This window comes from Bufo bufo, chromosome 2 (genome assembly GCF_905171765.1).
Source record: "Bufo bufo chromosome 2, aBufBuf1.1, whole genome shotgun sequence".
NCBI classification, from domain to species: Eukaryota; Metazoa; Chordata; class Amphibia; order Anura; family Bufonidae; genus Bufo; species Bufo bufo.
The window spans coordinates 57,806,688-57,831,138 of record NC_053390.1 but is presented as its reverse complement, the minus strand read 5'-3'; the positions used below and the strand labels follow the sequence as shown (position 1 = coordinate 57,831,138).

At 43.0% G+C, this 24,451-nt stretch overlaps 1 protein-coding gene across 2 annotated transcripts in view; it reads left to right on the top strand.

Moving 5' to 3' along the window:
- Positions 1–13,326: 13,326 nt before the first annotated feature.
- RNF165 (ring finger protein 165) overlaps positions 13,327–24,451 on the top strand; it is a 96,356-nt gene continuing 85,231 nt past the window's right edge. The window contains exons 1-2 of one of the 2 annotated variants that reach the window (XR_005776624.1): positions 13,327–13,549; positions 15,346–16,813. Coding sequence is in view for 1 of the 2 variants with exons in the window: in XM_040420160.1 (XP_040276094.1) it covers positions 13,489–13,549 (61 nt within the window). In the remaining variant the exon portion in view is untranslated. Of the gene's footprint in view, positions 13,550–15,345; positions 16,814–24,451 lie in introns of those variants that run through there. The other variant, XM_040420160.1, reaches the window with a different exon arrangement.

Below are 24,451 nucleotides of genomic sequence, written 5' to 3'. Positions count from 1 at the left end.
TTTGGACTTTGCAAGAGAGCACCAAACATGGGACATTCAAAGGTGGAAGAAAGTTTTATTCTCTGATGAGAAAAAAATTAACCTTGATGGTCCTGATGGTTTCCAACGTTACTGGCATGACAAGCAGATCCCACCGGAGATGTTTTCTACCCGCCACAGTGGAGGGGGCGCCATAATGGTCTGGGGTGCTTTTTCCTTCAGTGGAACAATGGAACTTCAGGAAATGCAGAGGCGTCAAACGGCCGCTGGCTATTTCCAGATGTTGCAGAGAGCATTCCTCATGACTGAGGGCCCAGACAGTAGATGGCCTTCGTGCGGCCGTCTTACCCACTTGGAGAAATGTTCCCACTCACCTCATGGAAACGCTTGCATCAAGCATGCCGAAACAAATTTTTGAAGTGATAAACAATAACGGCGGAGCTACTCATTACTGAGTTCATGTTTGGAAGTTGGATTTCTGTTTTGGGGGGGGTTTAGTTTTTTTTTGGAGGTGTGGTCCTAAACTTTTGATCAGCTGAAAAACAGCCTGTTTCAGTTTATTCGTTGTTTTCATTAAATTGAATGCCCAAAAAATGTTTTGTCTCACTCCCATTTCTTCTTGTTACATGTTGAAGTTCTACTTGGAACCTTGATTTTTTGCCATTTTTCAAGTGGTCTTAAACTTTTGATCAGGACTGTATTTGCAGCCAAGAAATAATTACTAGAAGTGCACAAATAGTCCCACAACATGGACAGTGACATACCAGATGTATTATTCGAATTTGCGATCTCCATTCATAATTTTCTTCAATGCGAAATATCAGCAATATAATTTTCGCGTACGCGCATGCGCAAATTCACTATACAGTACCCAAATGCACTATAAAGAAAGTATATTGGTATATAACACCCCGCTTCCATCAGTTTTTTGGGGGGGCAACTAGAATATCACACCAGTAGAAATTATTTGTTCCAATAATGCTTGTCCCTCTATATACCTGCAGTATCGCAGCAGAACCGCACACAACGGCCGCACAATACAAATGCACTATAATATACTGTCTAACATGGAAAGTATATTATAACATTGTACAAGGAAGGCAATCCTAGAATATACATAAAGATAAAATGTAACCTTTAATAATTTTACTATGAGGGTCCATTCACACGTCCGTAAGTGTTTTGCGGACCGCACATCGCCGGCACTATAATAGAAAATGCCTAATCTTGTCTGCGATTGCGGACAAGAATAGGACATGTTCTATTTTTTTGCGGAAACGGAAGCACGGATGCGGAAGTGCGGATCCGCAAATGCGGATGCGGACAGCACATTCCGGCCCCATTGAAAATGAATGGGTCTGCACCCTTTCCGCAAAATTGCGGAACGGATGCGGACGTGTGAATGGAAAAGATATTTTTAAAAAAGCATAGATGTGGTAGGCACTAAATCAGGTGCTCGGCGGCACCAAATCAGAAACCATATGTCCTACCACAATCCGGGGGGTTCCGGTGCACATCCATGAATCCCAGAGGGAAAGCAAAAACCATCTATCCCTGGGCTAGATGATGATGTGGTAATGAAGGACAGGGTGGGCAAAGAACTGTCCCTGATATTGCCCTACAGGGGGTGCTATTCTGACCCTGATAGCCTAACCAGAGAGCACCCGCCCTGATAAGAGCGACCCCGTCCGGAACCTTAGCCTATATAAAAATGGCCCTAGTAAGCCCCTAGCCCCTAGACTTCCAGGTGATCACTATATAGATCTATGTGTTTTTGACTCATTATAAAAGTATATTATAAGTATATCGCACCCCTCTGTGTATCACACCTATCGATAGCACACCTATACTAGTGCTTAAAAGGACTTTTGTGGCCCTATTAGCTAGCGTTTGGTGTCCCTAACAGTCTGTCCCTGCTCCACACAGTAACCTCTCCCTACACTGTGAAAACACTGAATGTAAAATGGCGGCCAGATCAGGTCTATTTATAAGGTAGGGGGTATGTCCATGTGCTGGAATGTCTCAATTGGCTGTCCTGTACCACCTGATGGATGTGTCATGGGTCAAAGTTCTTCGCAATGTAAAAGAATATGGCGGGTGCAAATATCTCCATATGTTCGCATGTTCGGTGAATCGCGAACACGCAAAGTTCGCCGTGAAACGACCGCCGGGCGAACCGCAAGGCCGTCTCTATATGGGAACATGATTACTAGTATGGGCACTATGGGGGCATCTAATGTGTACACGCACACATTTGTCTACTGCCAAACATTATGAAGGGAATTAGTACTACTGGGGGGGCATTATGGTGGGCTTTATTACTACTGGAAAACTATGGGAACATGATTACTAGTATGGGCACTATGGGGGCATTATTACTTCTGCGGCACAATGGGGGGCATTATTATTGGATACACTGTAGGGAAACTGTTAACACTAAGTGCACTCTGGCAGATAATTATTAATATTGGTGGGATTTTTGGGAACAGTATTACTAGCTTGGTATCAGCTTCGTACAATTATTTTTGTAGTGTTTATAACACTACTAGTCTCAGGGGCACTATTTGCTGCTGGCACACAATATAAAGGGGTATTTTTTTGTACTGCACACATTATAGGGGGAATTATTACTACTGGTGGGACATTATAGTGGGCTTTATTACTACTGGGAGACTATGGGAACATGATTACTAGTATGGGCACTATGGAGGCATTATTACTTCTGGGGCACAATTGGGGGCATTATTACTAATGGGGGCACTGTTAACACTAAATGAACCCTGGCCAATAATTATTACTATTGCTGGGACTTTTGGGAGCACTATTACTGGCACAGTATCAGCTTAGCACAATTGTTTTGGGGGGACATTATGTTTACAACACTATTAGCGACTAGGATGCTATTTGCTGCTATTTTGAGGGCACTGTGTGGAAATAATTATTGAAGGGGGCACTATTTGTGTGGTACTAGTATTTTAGGGGGATTATCTGTTTCTGCAATATAGTATTAGGGAGCACAATAGGCACAGTATTGTGGGTGGCAGGATTGGGTGTTCAGAAGGTGGGTAACTGAGATGTCTGTTTGTCTAACGCTGCAGAGACAAGAGATGGCTGAAAGAAATCATCATGGCGTTCTGGACCAAATGGAGAAGAAGAGGAAAGAGTTTGTTTACATCAAAAATAAACATCACTGGGTGCTGTATTACACTGTATGTTTTGTACCACTGTATGTAAGGTTTTGTAAGTATATATTTAACAGTAGGGCTAGAGGGAAGAGGTTAGGTTGAGAATTTGGTATGGAGGGGCGCCGCTTCAGGCAGCATGAAGGCTAGGAGCAGCCCTGGGTGTATATGAATTTTGCTTACTTTTTATTCAAATTGTTTCAGAGGGTAAGCAACCACAAAAGGTCATTTGCCCATTTGATTTTTTTCTATTGAGGTGCTCACCATACAGATAAATACTTTTATATTTTCACAGTTCATTCAAGTATTTTTGGCACAGCGATGTCAATTATGTTTATTTTTATTGGAGAAAAAGCATGAGCTGAATTTTTAATTCTTTTTTATTTTTCCCAGAAACCCAGAGGGGCATTGCCTGGCCTACAATACTCCACATACGTACTACACATACTAGGCGATCTCCATAATGAAAAAGAGTATAGATAATGCATATACTGTATATTACTGAGAAACCCAGAGTAGCTCTCTATCCCCTTCTCTCTTTGCTCTCTCTCTCTACTTTGGTAGAATCATTTCAAGTCCGAATCTTTAGAAAGATTTTGCAAAACTGGATTGAATCTCAAAAGGTTTGCTCATCTCTAATGCAGTATTACAGTAATTATATTCTTAGGCATAGTAACAGTATTATGTATGTATATTCTTAACCAAATTTATTTTTATTAAAAAAATAAAGTACACCATACAATCACATACCATCATACTTTGATGAAAGGCAGTATAACAAGCATTTCATGGAAGTGAAGTGACAAATAATGCAAATCAAAGCTGTACATGGTGTCTAAAATAAAACCATTTATGGCAAAATAATAACAGTAGGGAACAACGGGAAAGGAAAGGAATGGTAAGGGGGGGGGTTGGGGGGGGGATCAAGAGATATCTAACTCCGTCAAGTAAACTTTCTAAAGTTTTTCCATGGTGACCAGATTTTAAGAAATCAAAGGCAGGTGAAGGATTCCCAATGGGCCAGCTCTTCAAATCTATAAATCTGATCCACCTTGTCTCTCCACATCATTACAGTAGGAGGTTCAGCATTCTTCCAAAGCAGCGGTATCAGCAATCTCGCTGCCGTGATGAGCATAGTGGGAAGATCAGATCTACAGGGGGACAGCGAGTCATTGGGGCACCAAAGTAAGATCAGTTTGGGATCTAGTTTGACCTGCGTAGCACAAACCTCATTGATCAATGCTTCTATGCTTAACCAGAACGCTTTGATCCTCTCACAATACCACCAAATGTGTGACAGGGAACCTATATCCTTCCCACACCTCCCACACTCACTTGAGATGTCTGCGTTGAGCTTGTGTAGAAATTCCGGGGATTTGTACCATCTGGTAAGTAGCTTATATGAATTCTCTTGTATTCTAATACAGCGACTAAAGCCATGGGAGTGGGAGAGGATAAAAGCCCTTTCCGGATCTGAGAGCTGAATAGAGAGCTCCCTTTCCCAAGAATTGAGGAAGTGTAGCTCAGGAGGGGAGGATGAGAGCAATTCTTTATATATGGTAGACAGCGGTTTAGGAATCTTACATGTGTCTGAAATCCGTTTTTCTAACCAAGAAGGGGAGCTAGTGGTAGTTGAAGGTGGAAGTTTAATTAATTTAATATCTTTCTGCAGGGCGAACACCTGAAGAAAGTGGGCATTTTTAATTTTGAGGTCATTCAAGACTGGAGTCCAATCTAGGTTCCCATCTGGAGTCTGGATCTCACTAATGGGAATTTCACCCAGGAGAGGCCAGATGCCTGAAGGCGTCTTAGCTTCCGGGTGAAAGTGGAACTGTAAGGAGGAGAGTGGTCTGCCTGGGATAGGAAATGTAAGCACTTTGGCTTTGTATTGCCTGGCCCATTCTACCAATAGGCTCTTCCATAGGGGCAAGAAGGAGGAGCTACCAGGAGAACAAGGGGATAGACCCCAGAGTATCCGTCTCATTTTAGTGGTAAGCAGAGAGCGCTCTAGACGCACATATGGCGCATCATAGGAGTTATTAAGAAGAGACAGACCTCGGAATAGTTGATAAGCCGCATAGTAGGAGCGCATGTCAGGCAGACCAAAGCCGCCAAACCTTTTCTCTCTGGTCAGCACAGAATAAGCAATTCTGGCAGGTTTGTTGGCCCACAAAAAGAGTGAGAAAACTCGCCGAGTTTCGACAAAAAATGAGTGCGGCAGCCAAATAGGCAAAACTTGTAGTAGGTACAAAAATTTAGGGGCTATAAATGTCTTGAGGTAGCTCCTCCTTCCACACCAGGAAATAAACGGGAGTTTGATAGATTGTAAGTGTTTCCTAACTGATGAGAGTAAGGGGGCATAATTAAGAGCAAACAAATCCTTTGCTTGAGCAGGGACATGTACTCCTAAAAATACTATATCTTTTGTAGCCCATTGAAAGGGGGTAATTTTCTGAAGGGCCTCTTTCACCGAGTCAGGGCAGGTGACATTGAGGGCCATGGACTTACTATAGTTGATTTTGAAGTTTGAAACAAAACCAAATTCCTCAAAAAGGAACAAGAGCCTAGGGAAAGAAGTTTCGGGATTAGACGTCATTATTAATAGGTCATCAGCAAATGCGGCTGTCAAGTGGGTCTGAGAATTGATGGTAAGGCCCCTAACAGCAGGATCCTGCCGGATCTTACAGAGCAAAGTCTCCATAACTAAGACAAATAAAGATGGAGAGAGGGGGCAACCCTGCCTCGTCCCGTTAGAGATGGCGAAGGAGGGAGAAAGCGTACCGTTTATTTTGAGTTTGGCAGACGGGGCTGAGTACAAAGTGAAGATCGCGGATATGAACGAGTCTGGGAAACCAAACCTCGACAGGGCCCGTGACATATAATGCCAACCGACCCTGTCGAAGGCCTTCTCTGCGTCCGTGCTCAACAAGGCCAAAGGCGTTGATGAGCTTCTAGCCCAGTCCATAAGATGGAGCAGGCGTATCGTGTTCTCACAGCCCTGTCTGCCTCGCACAAATCCCACTTGCTCGCTATTAATAATATCCGGCAGGATCAGCTGAATACGCTGCGCTAATATTTTGGCCCACCACTTGACATCCGCATTTAGCAGAGAGATAGGGCGGTAGCTGCCACATTAGAGGGGATCTTTGTTTTCTTTGTGGATTATGGTTATGTGAGCTTCTAATGTCTGAGGGGGTATAGATCCTCCAGACAGAAGGAAGTTACATAGTGTCTGAAAATGAGGGGTCAAAATGTCCCTGAAGGTCTTATAATATGATATGGGAAGTCCATCTGGACCTGGACTCTTACCTGATGGCATGGAGGATAGGACCTTGTCAATCTCTTCTCTTGACACAGGGGCGACTAGCTGAGAGGCTTGGAGGGGGCTAATGGAGGGGAGCTATAGAGTTGATAGGAACTCATCTGTGGCCTGCTCAACCGAAGTGGAACCAGGACGGCCTGGGGTGGGAAGGTTATAAAGATCAGCATAAAATGCGCTAAAAGCTTTTGCTATGTCATGGGTCGATTTATGCTTATTACCTTTTCCGTCCAGAATTGCGGGGATAAATGAATCCGCGTGGCGTTGCTTAGCCATGGCAGACATCAGTTTATTCCCTTTGTTCCCATGGGCATAAGCTTTAAACTTGGAGCGAAATATAAGCTTCGCAGATTTAGCATTAAACAGGTTTTTCAGTTCCGTCCTGGCCTCCACCAATTCAGCAGCCACAGCCTGAGCCTGGGTTTGCTTATGAGTCAATTCTAGACTTGCTATGCGGGACAACAGGTCGTCTACAGCCTTGGAGCGCATTCTTTTAACATGCGAGCCCAGGGCTATTAGTTCTCCTCTAACTACATTGGAATAGAACGTGTAATCCCGACTAGAGGGATGCATAGTGCGCCAAACATCTATAACCCGCAGTTTCTTCAGCGCAGTCTTCAGATGGCGTAGAAGTTTGTGGGATAACTCAGATCTCTGGGAGGACGAGTCAAGGTCAGGCTTCAGGGTCTTGAAAGAATAGGATGGGGGTCTCACCATACATGATGCGATCCGCCTCTCTTCCCGCATAAGCAGTGCCGCAGTATCCACGTAGCTGAGGATGCCACATACTACATCTCGCGGCGGCTCATCAGGTTTAGGCTTGGGCCTCAAAGCCCTGTGAATGCGCTCAATTACAATCTGAGCTGCTCTTTCAGCACCTAGCAGGGAGGAGAAAATTTCGCATGCAGCCGAATTAAGCGCATCAATCGCAATATTTTTGGGTAGACCGCGGATGCGAATATTTCGCCGCCGGCTCCGATTTTCTTGATCTTCAATGTGTAATAGCGCATCATTTAGCAAGTCTCTGTGAGTTTGCAGGGCCGCGCTCGTCATACCCTCATGCACCAGGATGGCTTCCTGTGCGAGCCCCAGGGACTCCACTCGATTACCAATGTGTCGCAGGTCTCCTTTTATTTCCTCCAAATCCTTCTTCAGAGGTGCAAGTGCAGACTCCAGGATTTTCCTGAGGACTGCTTCGGAGAGTGAGAAGCTTTTTCGCATAGGTCTGTGATCTGATACATCAGAGGCACTTCCTGCCTCTGAACCTTCTTCTGCATCAGAGAGCTGCCGCGCCATCTTGGACACTTCAGCAGCAGTGGTCCTGGATTGTTTCTTGAGATATTTATCCATCTCAAGCTGTCTGGAGCGGGCCCCTGTCGGCTCTGGTGTCTCAGGGTGACGATCTTTACCTAGTTTTCCCATTTGCACAATGTAAGTAGCCAGTAAAAGGGGTTATATTAGCTGCCAGGGAGAGGAGCTCAGGAACAAGCAGCCATTCAGCTCCAAGGTCAGGCTCCGCCCCTATGTAGTTATATTCTTGTACATAGGAGGCAGTATTGTAGTAGTTATATTTTTGTACACAGGGGCAGTATTATAGTAGTTAAATTCTTAGGCATAGTAACAGTATTATAGTCGTTATATTCTTGTACATAGGAGCAGTATTATGTAGTTATATTCTTGTACATAGGAGCAGTATTATGTAGTTATATTCTTGTACATAGGAGCAGTATTATGTAGTTATATTCTTGGACATAGAGGGCAGTATTATAGTAGTTATATTCTTGAACATAGGAGCAGTATTATAGTAGTTTTATTCTTGTACATAGGAGCAGTATTATAGTATTATAGTAGTTATATTCTTGTACATAGGACCAGTATTATAGTAGTTATATTCTTGTACATAGGAGCATTATTATAGTAGTTGTAATCTTGTACATAGAAGGCAGTATTATAGTTGATATATTCTTGTACATAGGAGGCAGTATTATAGTAGTTATATTCGTGAACATTGAAGGCAGTATTATAGTAAATATATTCTTGTACATAGGAGGCAGTATTATAGTAGTCATATTCTTGTACATAGGAGGCAGTATTATAGTAGTTATATTCTTGTACATAGGAGGCAGTATTATAGTAGTTATATTCTTGTACATAGGGGACAGTATTATAGTAGTTATATTCTTGTACATAGGAGGCAGTATTATAGTAGTCATAGAAAAAATGTGGGGGATTGAGTCAGCACAACCTGTATGTAGGTGCACGTCACTATGGCGAAATACATATACAAACGGAAAATACAAATGTGATAGCACTCTGCATCCAGCATTCTGCCCTGCCTCCATGCTGGATGAGGCATTGGTGTACATTTTGGCCAAAGCGTAATAAGCCACTCACCACGTCAAGGTCGCCTCAATTGAGTGGTCCCTAACACTAGTTCCTACCTGTTTATGGGCCATGACAGCCACACAAAGTCCAGGGAATGCAGGTCAGCGTGCACGCCAAGCACACTCTGCTTTTAACCCCGTCCGGTGCCATTACAGCTTTCATCGGATCCAGGGATGCAAGTACCAACATGCACGCTGAGCCCATCATATACTTCTCCTGGAGCCAAATGGCTACTGGTAGGTTCTATATAAGCAGACTCAGTTTTATACTGACTTTAAAACCAGCCTCCAGGACAGATTGACTGGTCAGGTGTGCATGACTCCAAGGAGATCGCCACGCCTCCAATATATACTACAAAGAAAAAATGTGGGGGATTGAGTCAGCACAACCTGTATGTAGGTGCACATCACTATGGCGAAATACATATACAAACGGAAAATACAAATGTGATAGCACTCTGCATCCAGCATTCTGCCCTGCCTCCATGCTGGATGAGGCATTGGTGTACATTTTGGCCAAAGCGTAATAAGCCACTCACCACGTCAAGGTCGCCTCTATTGAGTGGTCCCTAACACTAGTTCCTACCTGTTTATGGGCCATGAAAGCCACACAAAGTCCAGGGAATGCAGGTCAGCGTGCACGCCAAGCACACTCTGCTTTTAACCCCGTCCGGTGCCATTATAGCTTTCATCGGATCCAGGGATGCAAGTACCAACATGCACGCTGAGCCCACCATATACTTCTCCTGGAGCCAAATGGCTACCGGTAGGTGCTATATAAGCAAACTCAGTTTTATACTGACTTTAAAACCAGCCTCCAGGACAGATTGACTGGTCAGGTGTGCATGATTGCATGGAGATCGCCACGCCTCCAATATATACTACAAAGAAAAAATGTGGGTGATTGAGTCAGCACAACCCTGTATGCAGGTGCACATCGCTATGGCGAAATACATATACAAACGCAAAATACAAATGCAATAGCACTCTGCAACCAGCATTCTGCCCTGCCTCTATGCTGGATGAGGCATTGGTGTACATTTTGGCCAAAGCGTAATAAGCCACTCACCACGTCAAGGTCGCCTCTATGGAGTGGTCCCTAACACTAGTTCCTACCTGTTTATGGGCCATGACAGCCACACAAAGTCCAGGGAATGCAGGTGCAGCATGCACGCCAAGCACACTCTGCTTTTAACCCCGTCCGGTGCCATTACAGCTTTCATTGGATCCAGGGATGCAAGTACCAACATGCATGCTGAGCCCAGGAGAGGTATATGGTGGGCTCAGCGTGCATGTTGGTACTTGCATCCCTGGATCCGATGAAAGCTGTAATGGCACCGGACGGGGTTAAAAGCAGAGTGTGCTTGGCGTGCATGCTGACCTGCATTCCCTGGACTTTGTGTGGCTGTCATGGCCCATAAACAGGTAGGAACTAGTGTTAGGGACCACTCAATAGAGGCGACCTTGACGTGGTGAGTGGCTTATTACGCTTTGGCCAAAATGTACACCAATGCCTCATCCAGCATGGAGGCAGGGCAGAATGCTGGATGCAGAGTGCTATCACATTTGTATTTTCCGTTTGTATATGTATTTCGCCATAGTGATGTGCACCTACATACAGGTTGTGCTGACTCAATCCCCCACATTTTTTCTTTGTAGTATATATTGGAGGCGTGGCGATCTCCTTGGAGTCATGCACACCTGACCAGTCAATCTGTCCTGGAGGCTGGTTTTAAAGTCAGTATAAAACTGAGTCTGCTTATATAGAACCTACCAGTAGCCATTTGGCTCCAGGAGAAGTATATGGTGGGCTCAGCGTGCATGTTGGTACTTGCATCCCTGGATCCGATGAAAGCTGTAATGGCACCGGACGGGGTTAAAAGCAGAGTGTGCTTGGCGTGCACGCTGACCTGCATTCCCTGGACTTTGTGTGGCTGTCATGGCCCATAAACAGGTAGGAACTAGTGTTAGGGACCACTCAATAGAGGCGACCTTGACGTGGTGAGTGGCTTATTACGCTTTGGCCAAAATGTACACCAATGCCTCATCCAGCATGGAGGCAGGGCAGAATGCTGGATGCAGAGTGCTATCACATTTGTATTTTCCGTTTGTATATGTATTTCGCCATAGTGATGTGCACCTACATACAGGTTGTGCTGACTCAATCCCCCACATTTTTTCTTTGTAGTATATATTGGAGGCGTGGCGATCTCCTTGGAGTCATGCACACCTGACCAGTCAATCTGTCCTGGAGGCTGGTTTTAAAGTCAGTATAAAACTGAGTCTGCTTATATAGAACCTACCAGTAGCCATTTGGCTCCAGGAGAGGTATATGGTGGGCTCAGCGTGCATGTTGGTACTTGCATCCCTGGATCCGATGAAAGCTGTAATGGCACCGGACGGGGTTAAAAGCAGAGTGTGCTTGGCGTGCACGCTGACCTGCATTCCCTGGACTTTGTGTGGCTGTCATGGCCCATAAACAGGTAGGAACTAGTGTTAGGGACCACTCAATAGAGGCGACCTTGACGTGGTGAGTGGCTTATTACGCTTTGGCCAAAATGTACACCAATGCCTCATCCAGCATGGAGGCAGGGCAGAATGCTGGATGCAGAGTGCTATTATAGTAGTCATGTTCTTGTACATAGGAGGAAGTGTTATAGTAGTTATATTCTTGTACATAGGGACAGTATTATAGCAGTTATATTCTTGTATATATGAGCAGTATTATAGTAGTTATATTCTTGTACATAGGAGCAGTATTATAGTAGTTATATTCTTGTACATAGGGGGCAGTATTATAGTAGATATATTCTTGTACATAGGAGCAGTATTATAGTAGTTATATTCCTGTACGTAGTAGCAGTATTATAGTAGTTATATTCTTGTACATAAGGGGCAGTATTATAGCAGTTATATTCTTGTACTTCGGAGCAGTATTATAGTAGTTATATTCTTGTACATATGAAGCAGTATTATAGTAGTTATATTCTTGTACATAGGGGCAGTATTATAGTAGTTATATTCTTGTACATAGTAGGCAGTATTATAGTAGTTATATTCCTGTACATAGGCAGCATTATAGTAGTTCTATTCTTGTACATATTAGCAGCCAAGCACCTGAATATTATAAAAAGTGTTGAAAGCGCCTACTGATTTCAGTCTCATCGTCCCTCCATTAGAGTCCTCTTACCATTGCCTTTTTTTTTTCATTTTAGGGGATATTTGGTTCTGAGTCTCACTCTAGCTGTCACCAAACATTTTTAACAGCTTTCATAAGCCAAATTGTATTAAAAAAAATAGTTGAACCATCATCTGACAACCACATTGTTTTCAGATTCAATCATATCTAAAGGCAAATGACCCTAAAGGGTCACAAATTCACAATCAGCCAACACAGATGGAAATGCTAAGGTGGGTTTAGACGGGCTGATGGAGCGGCCTTCCCGACAGTCGGCTGCTTGTTCGGTGAACGAGACCGCTGCATTTACATGCACCGATCTCCTTCACAGTATGAGGCCTCATGCCAACGACAGTATTTTTTCACGGTCCGCAAAATGGGGTTCCGTTGTTCTGTGATCCGTTTCCGTTTTTGTTTCCGTGTGTCCTCCTTGATTTTTGGAGGATCACCAGACATGAAAAGTGAAAAAAAAATCTAAGTCAAGTTTGCCTTGAAAATGATAGGAAAAAAACAGACACGGATCACGGACGCGGATGACAATCTTGTGTGCCTTTGTGTTTTTTCACGGACCCATTGACTTGAATGGGTCCGCGAACCGTTGTCCGTGAAAAAAATAGGACAGGTCATATTTTTTGAACGGACTGGAAACACGGATCACGGACGCGGATGGCAAACGATGCATTTTCCGAGTTTTCAACGGACCCATTGAAAGTCAATCGGTCCGCAGAAAATCACGGAAAACGGAACAACGGACACGGAACACAACAACGGTCGTGTGCATGAGGCCTGAAGACGATGGATCGGGCGACGAAACGAGTGTTCACAGGAACAGGAGCGATTTTTGGTTTGTCTAAATCCACCTTAACATTGATTGACAGCTAGTCCCAGGAGTGTCTGCAGCAGCCATTCCAACACCCTTGCCATATGGCTTTTTATACTCTTCTAATGTATACAAAACTAATGGCACATGTCCGTCTGAGACTCATATAACCTCTTCTACCAATGGGCCACCAAGTTAAGCAGACAGGTCATGGTGCTGCCTGGGCTCCCAGCTGAGTGTCCCTTGACGCGGGTCATTGCTTCTTTAATAAAAAATATATAAAAATCTTTTTAAAAAAAATGCAAAAAAGTATATATAATAAATCCAATGCAATGAAACAAGCTAATCCAGACAGACTGCAGGGAGCTTGCGTGCCCTCCCCCCAGCTTAGAGCTCATTGGTTGGGCTGCTTTGTCTTAGGGGAGCTGTAGAAGGTAGCTCCAAGCCCCCTCCCTTTGTGTTGAGGCAGCTGCAGCACATTTGAATGTATATAGGGGGGATTTGAAAGGACCATTACCAATGGGCCATCTGTCTCCCAGCCAGCAGTAGCAGCACACACTAGGATCAGCCTGTCTATATAGTCACAGTGATCAGCACCAGGGGTTGCAAGCACTGTCTCTGCCAGCATGGTGTTAGTCCACGTAGGATATCTTGTTCTTCCAGTCTTTGGCTCTGTACGGAACCGAGGTATGGTGGTGGGCTTCTGGTGGTGGTGGTGGTGGGCTTCTGGTGGTGGTGGTGGTGGTGGGCTTCTGGTGGTGGTGGGCTTCTGGGGAAGGGGGGGGGGAGGGTGAATGCTATAGTGTGACATAGGAGGAGGGGGGGGGGGGGGGGCAGCTATGTTGATCAGCCAGAGCCTTGAGGTCTGCAATGTTCTGCTTGTGTGCCCTGCACCTATTTATAGATGGCCAGAGAATATCTGCTCTATGGACACATTGCATCTCTGTACATCATATAGGCTGCAGGGATACAAAGGATTGCATTGAAAGACCATCCAGTCACTTCTGGTGACCATCCGGATAGTGTTACATTGTATTTCTTTATCATTCTGATTGGAAAGATGCATGGATACATACCGATATTGTGTTGTATGGATTTTAGCTGCCATCAAATCAAAATTTAACTCCATAGGAATAGTGTTATAGATGCATTATATATATATATATGTCATTCTCAATTCCTCTATGTTGTGCAGTATGGATACATTGCAAATCAGATTCCTGGTCACCATAGGCACGGTGTTCTGGATACATTGTATCTATTATTAGAAATGCATTATGTATGGATACATTGTATCTTTTACTAGAAATACATGGATCTATTTATTATTTGAAAATACGTTATGTATGGATACATTGTATCTATTATTAGACATATACTGTTGATATATTGTATCTATTATATTTACCTGCTGTATGGATACACTGTATCTTATTATTATTATTATTATTACTACATGATGTATGGATACATTGTATCTATTATATTTACCTGCTGTATGGATACATTGTATCTATTTATTATGATAAATACATGTTGTATGGATACATTGTATCTATCTATTATTATTTTTTTTAAAACTGCCTATGGATACATTGCTGCAACACTGCCTTGTGCTATTTTCTGGAGGGTTTTGCAGCAAGCAGTATTGGCTTCTATGTATCTTAGTCCTAATCTTATTGAGACCTCTGCTGTATACTGTTTTATTTAAGGAAGATCAGATCCAATTACTCTTTGTGAGCCCTCCTCCTCCTCCTCATCGCTTCGTTTCATCATCACATCAGCTGCTTTTCCTACTGTCACCAAATTCTCTTGCAAATAGGTGGCTGCAGCTAAGGGGGGGGGGGGGGGGGGGGGGGAGGCTGGGGTTCATTTAAAAAAAAAAGGGGAGTGCTGGTGTCACCTGTATATGGGGTTGTTGCTATGATCTAGCACATGCAATATGTATGCATTCTCTTGCACCTATTAAAATGTACATATTTATAGGCTATTTGCAAATTGCCGATGACCTGACATTTCCAATCAGGGCTCAGCGCCTCTATTTTGCAACCAGCTCAGTGACAACTGGTCCATCCCAGATGTTGATGTGCAATGTTGTGTTAGATTAGAGATTATTGCAACAGGACTAGATCTCAGTGCTGGGGTATTTGATGTTTTTTGGGGTGACCGGTGTATTGTATTTTAATACAGACCCATCCTTCCTCTACTGGGGAGGTCAGCAGATCATTGCTCTTCAATCATTTCCTGTCCTCTCCAGACTGGGGAGTGTGAGAATATTAGCTCGCTAATAATGCCCCAGTATACTATTATTATTATTATTATTATTATTATTATTATCATGATTATTATTATTATGCATCTAAACTGTATGCATGCAATAAACAATCTACCCTTTAAAAAAAAAAAAAAAATAAGGTTAATTGACTATGGGATTTTACATTTGCATTTATCAATTCTTTTTTTTTTTTTCCTTCATTGTGTAGCACAGTGAATGACCCAACATGCTGCTCTTGGTGTAGTCCTCTGCCTCTGCATATACCTGTATTGTGACACCCTCTTAACCATTTCCTGTTTCCATCTGAAGACAACATTGTTCTTTGATTAAGCTGCAGTATCCCCTTCTTTCATGGCTGCTTGTCCTTTTTTTCTTTTCTTCTTTGTTTATGGAGAAGGTTTACTTTCTGGGTAACCCATGTGCTTGCATGCAAATGCAATTATTACCTCTCCCTAACCCCCCCCCTCCCTTCTTCCCTTTCTGTCCCCCACCGCCACCACCACTATCACCGCCACCACCTTTACGCTCCAATAAAGGCTTTTGTTTCACTGCCTCATATTTGAAAAAAGATACGATTATTTTATTTATTTTGTAAATAATTTATAGCAAAGGTTTTTTTTTTTTTTAAATAAATATATAAATAAAAAAATTCCCTTGGTGCCTCTCCAGTCTAAAGGCAATAGCCTCAAGCCCATAAAGCCACCTGGCCAGTATAGCCCTGCAACAAGAGGATACTGATGCTTTAAAATGAATTTCCTAAAATCATATTTTTCTTGTTAAAAAAAACAAAAAAAAAAAAAACTGTAGAGAATGTAACCCTGGACCTGTTATTTTTTATTTTTTTATTTTCTTTGTAGTCTCATTGTAGTAACGTAGAACCTAGCCATTCAGTAGAGCTTTTAGAGAGTAACAGCCATTTTTATTTGTATCTTCATCTTGTTTAGCTAAGTACATTACACTGTAAATTTCTGTTAAGTGGATTCATTTTGCTCTTGGGGAGGCCAGGCCTGGGTCTCGGCTCGTATTTTCCAACAGCGCTGCAAGATAGTCAAGGCCGGATTTAAAGGGCCTCATAAGGGATAATTGATTTCCCCATTGTATGTTGAAATCTATTGTCTGCAGTCTACCGGCTGCCACAAAGATGGGGAAAAAACTTGAATGGATTACAAATGGCGGCGTTGCGAGCCATAGTAAATTGTGTTATCTTTACGAAATTCTGATATTAGTGTAAAACTAAATTCCAAAAACAAAAAATATTTAAAAAAAAATATATATATATTTTTTAAGCTTGTTGGCAAAATGGACCATCCATTTAACAGGGGTATCCTTTTTTTCTGCTGTGCTATAAAAACTACTTCCTGTTCTTATTTTGTGGGTAATGTTCTGTATCTGAAAGCCTTTAGTCATGGACCTTTCACCTTTTATTTCATGTACTAAGACTAAAGCATGTTCTGTATTTTTTTACATTTCCTAGTTTTTTCTGATGTAAATCTCTCTGTAGAGGCGTACCCTGCTGAAATGTACTGTGCTGTAGCCTACACATCTACTCATTGTATGCCGCTTTTGTTCTGTTGTTGCCCCTCCAAAGCATGGTGGGCTTGCCTTCTGTATCGTGTGCATGACTCTGTTACACTCAGTTTCACAAATACTAATACAACAATCTTTCAATAAAGAAACTAGTTTTCCTATATTAACTTAGTCTGCCTTTTCTATTGCTGTTTTCCCATTTATTGTCGTACTCCTTTTCTCTAGTAGATCTATATATCCCTCATTCCTTATTGCTGAATGTCCTTCCTGTGCGTGAATGACTTTAGTCCCTGCGCTATGGGGGCCCTTGTCAGAAACATTTTTCCTTTTTATGTTTTTAGACTTAATAGGTAAAACTGAGATTTAAATTTTTTTTTTAATTTCCCATCTTAAAAAAAAAAAAAGATTTTATTTGAGATATTATGGAATGAGGCAGTGGTTTAACAAAAGGACATCACTCTGCACTGGTAAAATCATTGTGCATGTCATCTGCTTTCTGTAGCTTACAATTACAGTTACCAAGAGCATATAAGGCAGCCATTTTGCATTTCAGCACCAAAAAAATGTCTGCCGCCAGTGTATGTAGAGGAGTAACTTGTAATTTACTCCTCTCAACCCCAACGTTTTCTTTGCTTAAGAGTCCAATGGGTGGCCCTTTCCAGGGACAGACTGCACACTCATTCAAGGGAAGGCTGCCAGTCGCTAGTAGGACCTCCCACTGGACTCCTGAGCAGAGAAAGAGCAGAGATCTAAGTGAATTAATTACACCTTATACTGAACCTTTTACCCCAAAACTATAAAATCACTCTGTTCAGCTCTGTATTAGAGCGGCCATCCACATTCAACAGCCGCGGACCAAACAATCATTCGGCCAAAAGCTATCTCTACCGACTCCTTCATACACACTCAAATCAGCTTAACGTATATGTGTATGTGTATTCAGTGGGGAGAGGGGAGAAAGCTGCTTATCTCAAAAGAGAACAAAAGGATCGGGTGAAATGTATATTTCTCCCATTCCTTCTATTGGGAGCTTTCCACACACTACCTCTCCCGACTCCCTCCAGGCTTACCCACACACATTCACATTTGGCTGAGCCAAATGTGTATATGTAATCTATGGGGAGAGAGGAAAAAGCCACTGCCAGGGGGCTGCAGGAGAACAAAAGAATTGGGCGAAATATTCATTTTGCCTGATTCTTCTGTCCCTCAACATTATGTATCAGAGGAGAGTCAGGAGCTCCTCACACACATTAATATGATCAGCCAAACCTGGGTTCAGCCGACTAAAAATGAATGTGTATAGACAGCTTTAGACTGTCACTGAACCCACCATTTGTCTGACAATACACCAACTTGTATGGGGCCTGTAGGCTGCCTACAGATCAAACACTCACCTTACGTTGTACATAACAAGGACCTGTAGCACTTATACGAGCACTGGTTTCCCACCACTTTTTCATTGAATGCTTCTTCCATACACAAGGAGGTTCTCCACCATGTTGGATACTTTCCTTGCAATGAGTATGATCCTATGATTATGGTGGTGTCCAAAACTCAGGAGGTTTGGGGACTGGTCATACTCTAACTATTGATATCTGTCTATAAGGAGCAATCTCTACTCTTGAGTAGATAATTGAGGTCTCCCTGATTGGGGAGAACATATATTGTGTAAAGATTTTGTCAGAGGTCCTATCTATGTGGCATTTTAGAAGAGGTCAGTCTCATACAAGGGTATTTTCCAGGACTTTGGACAATCTCCTTATATAAACACAAGAAAAAAAAGAATAGGACGGTGCCCACCTCTAAGGCGATTCAAAGACTGGAAGACCTCTCACCATCCATCCGGGTCCAGTCTATTACTCTTGCTACTCTTCAGTAACCAAGTATGGTCTCCTCTACTGTGGAGAACATGTATAGTAAAGTATGGACTGGAGTACTATCTACCGTAGATGTAAGTACCAGAACCTCACTAAATATAATAGCTGGTGAATTTTGCAGCATCTACCAGAAAGTGAGAACACATAATTGCTCGTTTTAGTTTGTCAATTGTGGTGGGAAATCTTTTGCATAACTAATAAATGAGAAAATAAAGGCCTAAAGACACCCAAATTAAGATTTTACTATGCTTAAGAAGTTCAAAAGCTCATGAATAAACCTTGTGGCCAAATGGAGCATAGACATGAAGTCCTCCAGTACCGGGTTAGCTAGGCCTCTATCTTGTGTTGTCTCTTTGTAAACAGTATACAGAACCCCCTCCTTACTCTGCTCTTTTCTTTCTAATCTGGATTTGCAGGCTAAGCTCTCGGCAGCTACATATGCACACACATACACACGTGTCAGTAAGGGAGGCTGTGCTTCGCCTTGCATGAATGAAAACATGCATGTGTTTTGAGGCTGCTCATTTCAAACGTGATTCTTTTGTTTTGATTCTTTTCACTTCCATTAAACTACAATACGATAATTTTCAAAATGGGGCCTGGATATCGTAGGACGACACTCTCCATGGAGGAACGTTCTTTTTGTGCTACTTGAAGGGTTTGTAGTCCTCAACTGTAGAATTCTTTTTTGTTCTCGAGAACTGAAACATTGAGGGCCATTAACATTTTTTTGGGGGTGGGGGCAATAATTGGACAACCTGGTCATTTGACATCCTAAATTATGGTGCCAATAAATCTCAGATTGTGTGGACCTGCAGGTATCAAGATATTTTAACATTATATATTATATATTTTGTATCTATCTCAAGGTTAGTGGAAGGTCACAATACTCAACTTTGTGGTTTTGTTGTCATATTCTATAATGCTACCCTTTCTAAGCCAACCAGTAGGAGAAGATGAGTCCAAATGTAGGTTCTGATCACAGTATAATGGAAACCGTGGTGTAGAGTCTGATGGACCCTTTTATTGGGGCCCCCTGGGTTCTGTCATGGTTTCCATCTTTTTGAAGGTATAATGTAGAAGTATTCTTGCCCTTAATCCTACCAGCGCTTGTGACGAATGCCTCTGTGGGCACATTGAACAGAGCCTTAGAAGACGGTTTGGGTACTACTGATGGTGGAGTTAAAACCATTAAGAGTCTAGTTCAAGTCACATCAAGTGTTCTTGCTTCTTCTCTGCTCAGTGACAAATGTAATCCGTTTTCACACGTTTTCCGGATCCGGCGGGCAGTTCCGTCGCCGGATTCAAACAACGCTATTGTGAAAGTACCCTTAGCTCATAGTTGGGTTGGCACAATGATGCCTTCAGAACAAGTTGGATCAGTAACTTGCCAGCAGTGACATCATGCCATACCACATCTCGGAGTTGTAGCATGAATTTTGTAACTCTACATTTAGGTGGAGATATGGTTTAAATACATATTTGATATGTTCTAGTTTTTCTGCACTTTTCGTGTATTATCAAAGGTACCATGAAACCCAAGGCTTGGATTACTACAACTACAGATGACACATCTGCATTAGAGGCAAGTGGTCTTGTGTATCATGAATATGTACAAATCTTTTTTTTTTACCACACAAAGCATGCTGATCTGCTACTGATGGCCAACTTTTTAGGTTTTATATTCATGCCTATCAATGTTCTTGGTGCTGGGTCACCAAATTAGTCAAACTGGCTCCTGGAGTGAAGTTTAGCTATTATTATTATTATTATTATTATTATTATTATTATTATGTGCACAGCAGCTGGAGAGCTAAAGGTCCTTCCCTTTTTATCTTTGTGCTCCATCTCAGGTACTATATGCTACATAATTTATGGCAGACATTTTTTATTTATTAATAATCTACACCATCTTTAAAAGGGGTTATATGACCAGAGTTATAAAATCTCAAAGGAATAATAAAAGCCAAACCAAAACCTTGCAGTTTTCACACCAGGCATTGAGCCTCCTAATAGGCTGCTTTTTCGTGTTCTGTAGTTATCACTTATCAGCAGTCATCTCATTATCATCACAGGAAGGATACAATGACAGGTAACACCTCTATACACAGGATACATCATTTAGAATAGGTGACACAGCTCACTTTCTCCCCCTCCCTGCACAATCATCTCTGCACAGGTCTCAGAGCATGCCACAACATTATCCCATAAAAGTCAATGAGTCATCTCCGGACTATAGGTTCCCATTTTAAAGGAGCACATACGACACATACTGTAGGAGTGGAAACGTTTTGGAGAGCAGGTATAATTAATGTAGTGGTATCATTGAAGACCCTACAGCCAGCTTCTCACCAACCCCAAAAGGCTGATAACAGAGAAAGGCCTCATGCACACGACCGTTGTTGTGTTCCGTTCCGCAAAATGGGGTTCAGTTTTTCCGTGATCCGTTTTTGTTTCCGTGTGTCTTCCTTGATTTTTGGAGGATCACCAGACATGAAGGAAAGTAAAAAAAAATCTAAGTCAAGTTTGCTATGCAAATGATAGGAAAAAAACGGACGCGGACGCTCGGACGCGGATGGCAATCTTGTGTGCCTCCGCGTTTTTTCACGGTCCCATTGACTTGAATGGGTCCGCGAACCATTTTCCGTGAAAAAAATAGGACAGGTTATATTTTTTTGACGGACTGGAACCACGGATCACGGGACGCGGATGGCATTAGCCGAGTTTTCAACGGACCCATTGAAAGTCAATGGGTCCGCAGAATATCACGAAAAACGGACACGGAATAAAACAACGGTCGTTTGCATGAGGCCAAAAACAGATTGTAAACAGCAAAATAATAGTTTAACTAAAGCATCCTCTCATGACCCCCCTATATAATGTATACTATACGTGATCCCGCCGTGGACAATCTCATAGCACCAATCCAGGGCCAGTGACTCAGCACTCACCACCCAACCTTATAATTACTCCGTATTGTATTGTGACAGTCCTGCTGGGATAGTCCTATAGTGTTTCACGTAGGTTCTAAACCCCCAATCTTATACACAAAGGAACAGTTGGCATGTGGAGGCCTAATAATGTCTTCTATGGGAACGGCCTTCAGCTAATGTTCTCCTGCTGTCTGCAGTACCTGAGTGCTCCTTGTCAATCGCTTATGTTTTAGAAATACTGAAAGGAGTGAATTTCAGTAAATCACTGCTTAGAGCTATGTATATCAAGGCTTCTGCCGAGACCATTGTCTTCCAGCCACCTGTCACTGGACCAATGCAGAAAGGATTTTTTTCCTTTGTCTTGTATTTTATTATCTCGGCCATACTGAGGCACAATGGGGGCATATGGCTAAATGGAGCCCCGGAAGTGGTGGAGGGTGCACTGCACATTTCTATAGGGCCGCCGAAAATAGCCGAGCGCTGGCCCATAGAAGTGAATAGGAGTGGTGGCCGGTCATGTGTGGTGCGCTCCCATTCACTTCTACGGGGAGAGCACTTGGTGGTGGCCAGACCAGAGTCCTCCAGCCACCACTTTTGCGGGGGCTCCATTCTCTCCCACGGCTGGGACCCGCACCTATCAGACAATGGGGGCGTATCCTAAGCTATATGCCCCCATTGTCTCAGATGAGACCACCCCTTTAAGAGTTCTGTTTACATCCAATGGGTGGAATAATAAAGTTCCAGGAATACCTGGGATGATGGCCACATGCGGTTATATACTGTGTATATATATATATATTAGTATTACACCAAGCTATATATTTGTGTTATAAAAATAGGACTTCTAGTCAAGTAGGCCCTAAAGGATTTGTACACACTTTAGGCCTACTGCACACGTGGTGGAATATGTGTATTTTCTTCCCATGCAGAAAAACCGTAGTACTGTTATTACGTACCAGCAAAATGAATGAGATTACACAAAGCTCATGTAGACTTTGCCGTTTTTTTTACTTGCGGATATTGACCTGCATTAAGGATTTCAAAATCTGCAGCATGTCAACTATGTTTGCGGTATTAGCTGCCGATTTCACCCTTTTCAATGGAGGAGGGAGACCGCATCAAATCCGCACCAAAACCCGCTGTTAGACTTTGCAGATTTTGGTGCGGATATGCAGCACAGACGCACATAAGTTTGCACAGAAATTAATGCGGATCTTATGTGCGTTCACCCGCACTCGTGTGCAGATAGCCTTACAATCCCTCTTTGTAAGTAGGATCTCCAGAAAATAAGCAGATTGCAGCTTGTCCCGGTGATCTCAGCTAGGGATGAGCGAATCAACTTCGGATGCCTAATCTGACGTCGATTCGCATAAAACTAATTTCTACTGTAAAAAAACCTTTGCACCAAACTCGGGCTCGGTTCCAAGGATCCACTTGGAATCGAGCCCAAGTTCGATACAAAGGTTTTTTACAGTAGAAATTAATTTCTGAAGTTATTACACAAAGTCTCACGAGACTTTGCAAAGAAATAACTTTAGCTCATCGGAGCCAATACATTCTAATACTGTACGGAAAAGTTTTATGCGAATCGACTTCGGATGAAGCATCCGAAGTTGATTCGCTCATCCCTAATCTCAGCGACTAGGTGCAGGAGACCAGAGCAGCAATTCCCCTACAGCACTACCACTGTGAAAAAGGCGTATTGCATGGTGCCCACTTAAGGGTCCATTCACACATCCGTGTGTGTTTTGTACATCGCCGGCACTTAAAAGAAAATGCCTAGTCTTGTCCGCAATTGTGGACAAGAATAGGACATGTTCTATTTTTTTCGGGAACGGAATTGCGAACCCGGAAGTGAGGATCCGCAATTCCAGATCCGGGCAGCACATAGTGCGGCCCCAAAGAAATGAATGGCTCCGCAATTCTGTTTTTTCTGTCACCCGGTCACATAGAGCGTCCCCTTCTTCCTCTCCTCTATTGGAAATATCTACTTTCCTTTGCTGAATCCAATTTTTGGTATGAAATATGCAGAGAGAATGCAGAATACTTTATTACTGGATATCGCCCCATTATTACAAAATACTGTATACTGTGTCGGATGGAGTAGACAATATTCGGCTCCACCAGACCCCTTTGAGATTACACAAAATAGCAGAATTGTGAATTACAGCTCTGGAGTATAATTGAGGTAGCGTGGATTAAGGCCTCATGCACACGACAGTATTTTTTCACGGTCCGCAAAACGGGGTTCTGTTGGTCCGTGATCCATGACCGTTTTTTCGTCCGTGGGTCTTCCTTGATCTTTGGAGGATCCACGGACATGAAAAAAAAGTCGTTTTGGTGTCCGCCTGGCCGTGCAGGGCCAAACGGATCCGTCCTGAATTACAATGCAAGTCAATGGGGACGGATCCGTTTGACGTTGACACAATATGGTGCAATTTCAAACGGATCCGTCCCCCATTGACTTTCAATGTAAAGTCAGGAGTTAATATACCATAGGATCTGAGTTTTCTCCAATCCGATGGTATATTTTAACTTGAAGCGTCCCCATCACCATGGGAACGCCTCTATGTTAGAATATACCATCGGATTTGAGTTACATCGTGAAACTCAGATCCGACAGTATATTCTAACACAGAGGCGTTCCCATAGTGATGGGGACGCTTCTAGTTAGAATATACTACGAACTGTGTACATGACTGCCCCCTGCTGCCTGGCAGCACCCGATCTTTTACAGGGGGCTGTGATCAGCACAATTAACCCTTCAGGTGCCGCACCTGAAGGGGTTAATTGTGCGTATCATAGCCCCCTGTAAGAGATCAGGGGCTGCCAGGCAGCAGGGGGCAGACCCCCCTCCCTCCCCAGTTTGAATATCATTGGTGGCTAGTGTGCGGCCCCCCCCCGGCCCCCCCTCTATTGTAATATCATTGGTGGCCAGTGTGCGGCCTCCGTCGCCCCCCCTCCCTTTATTGTAATA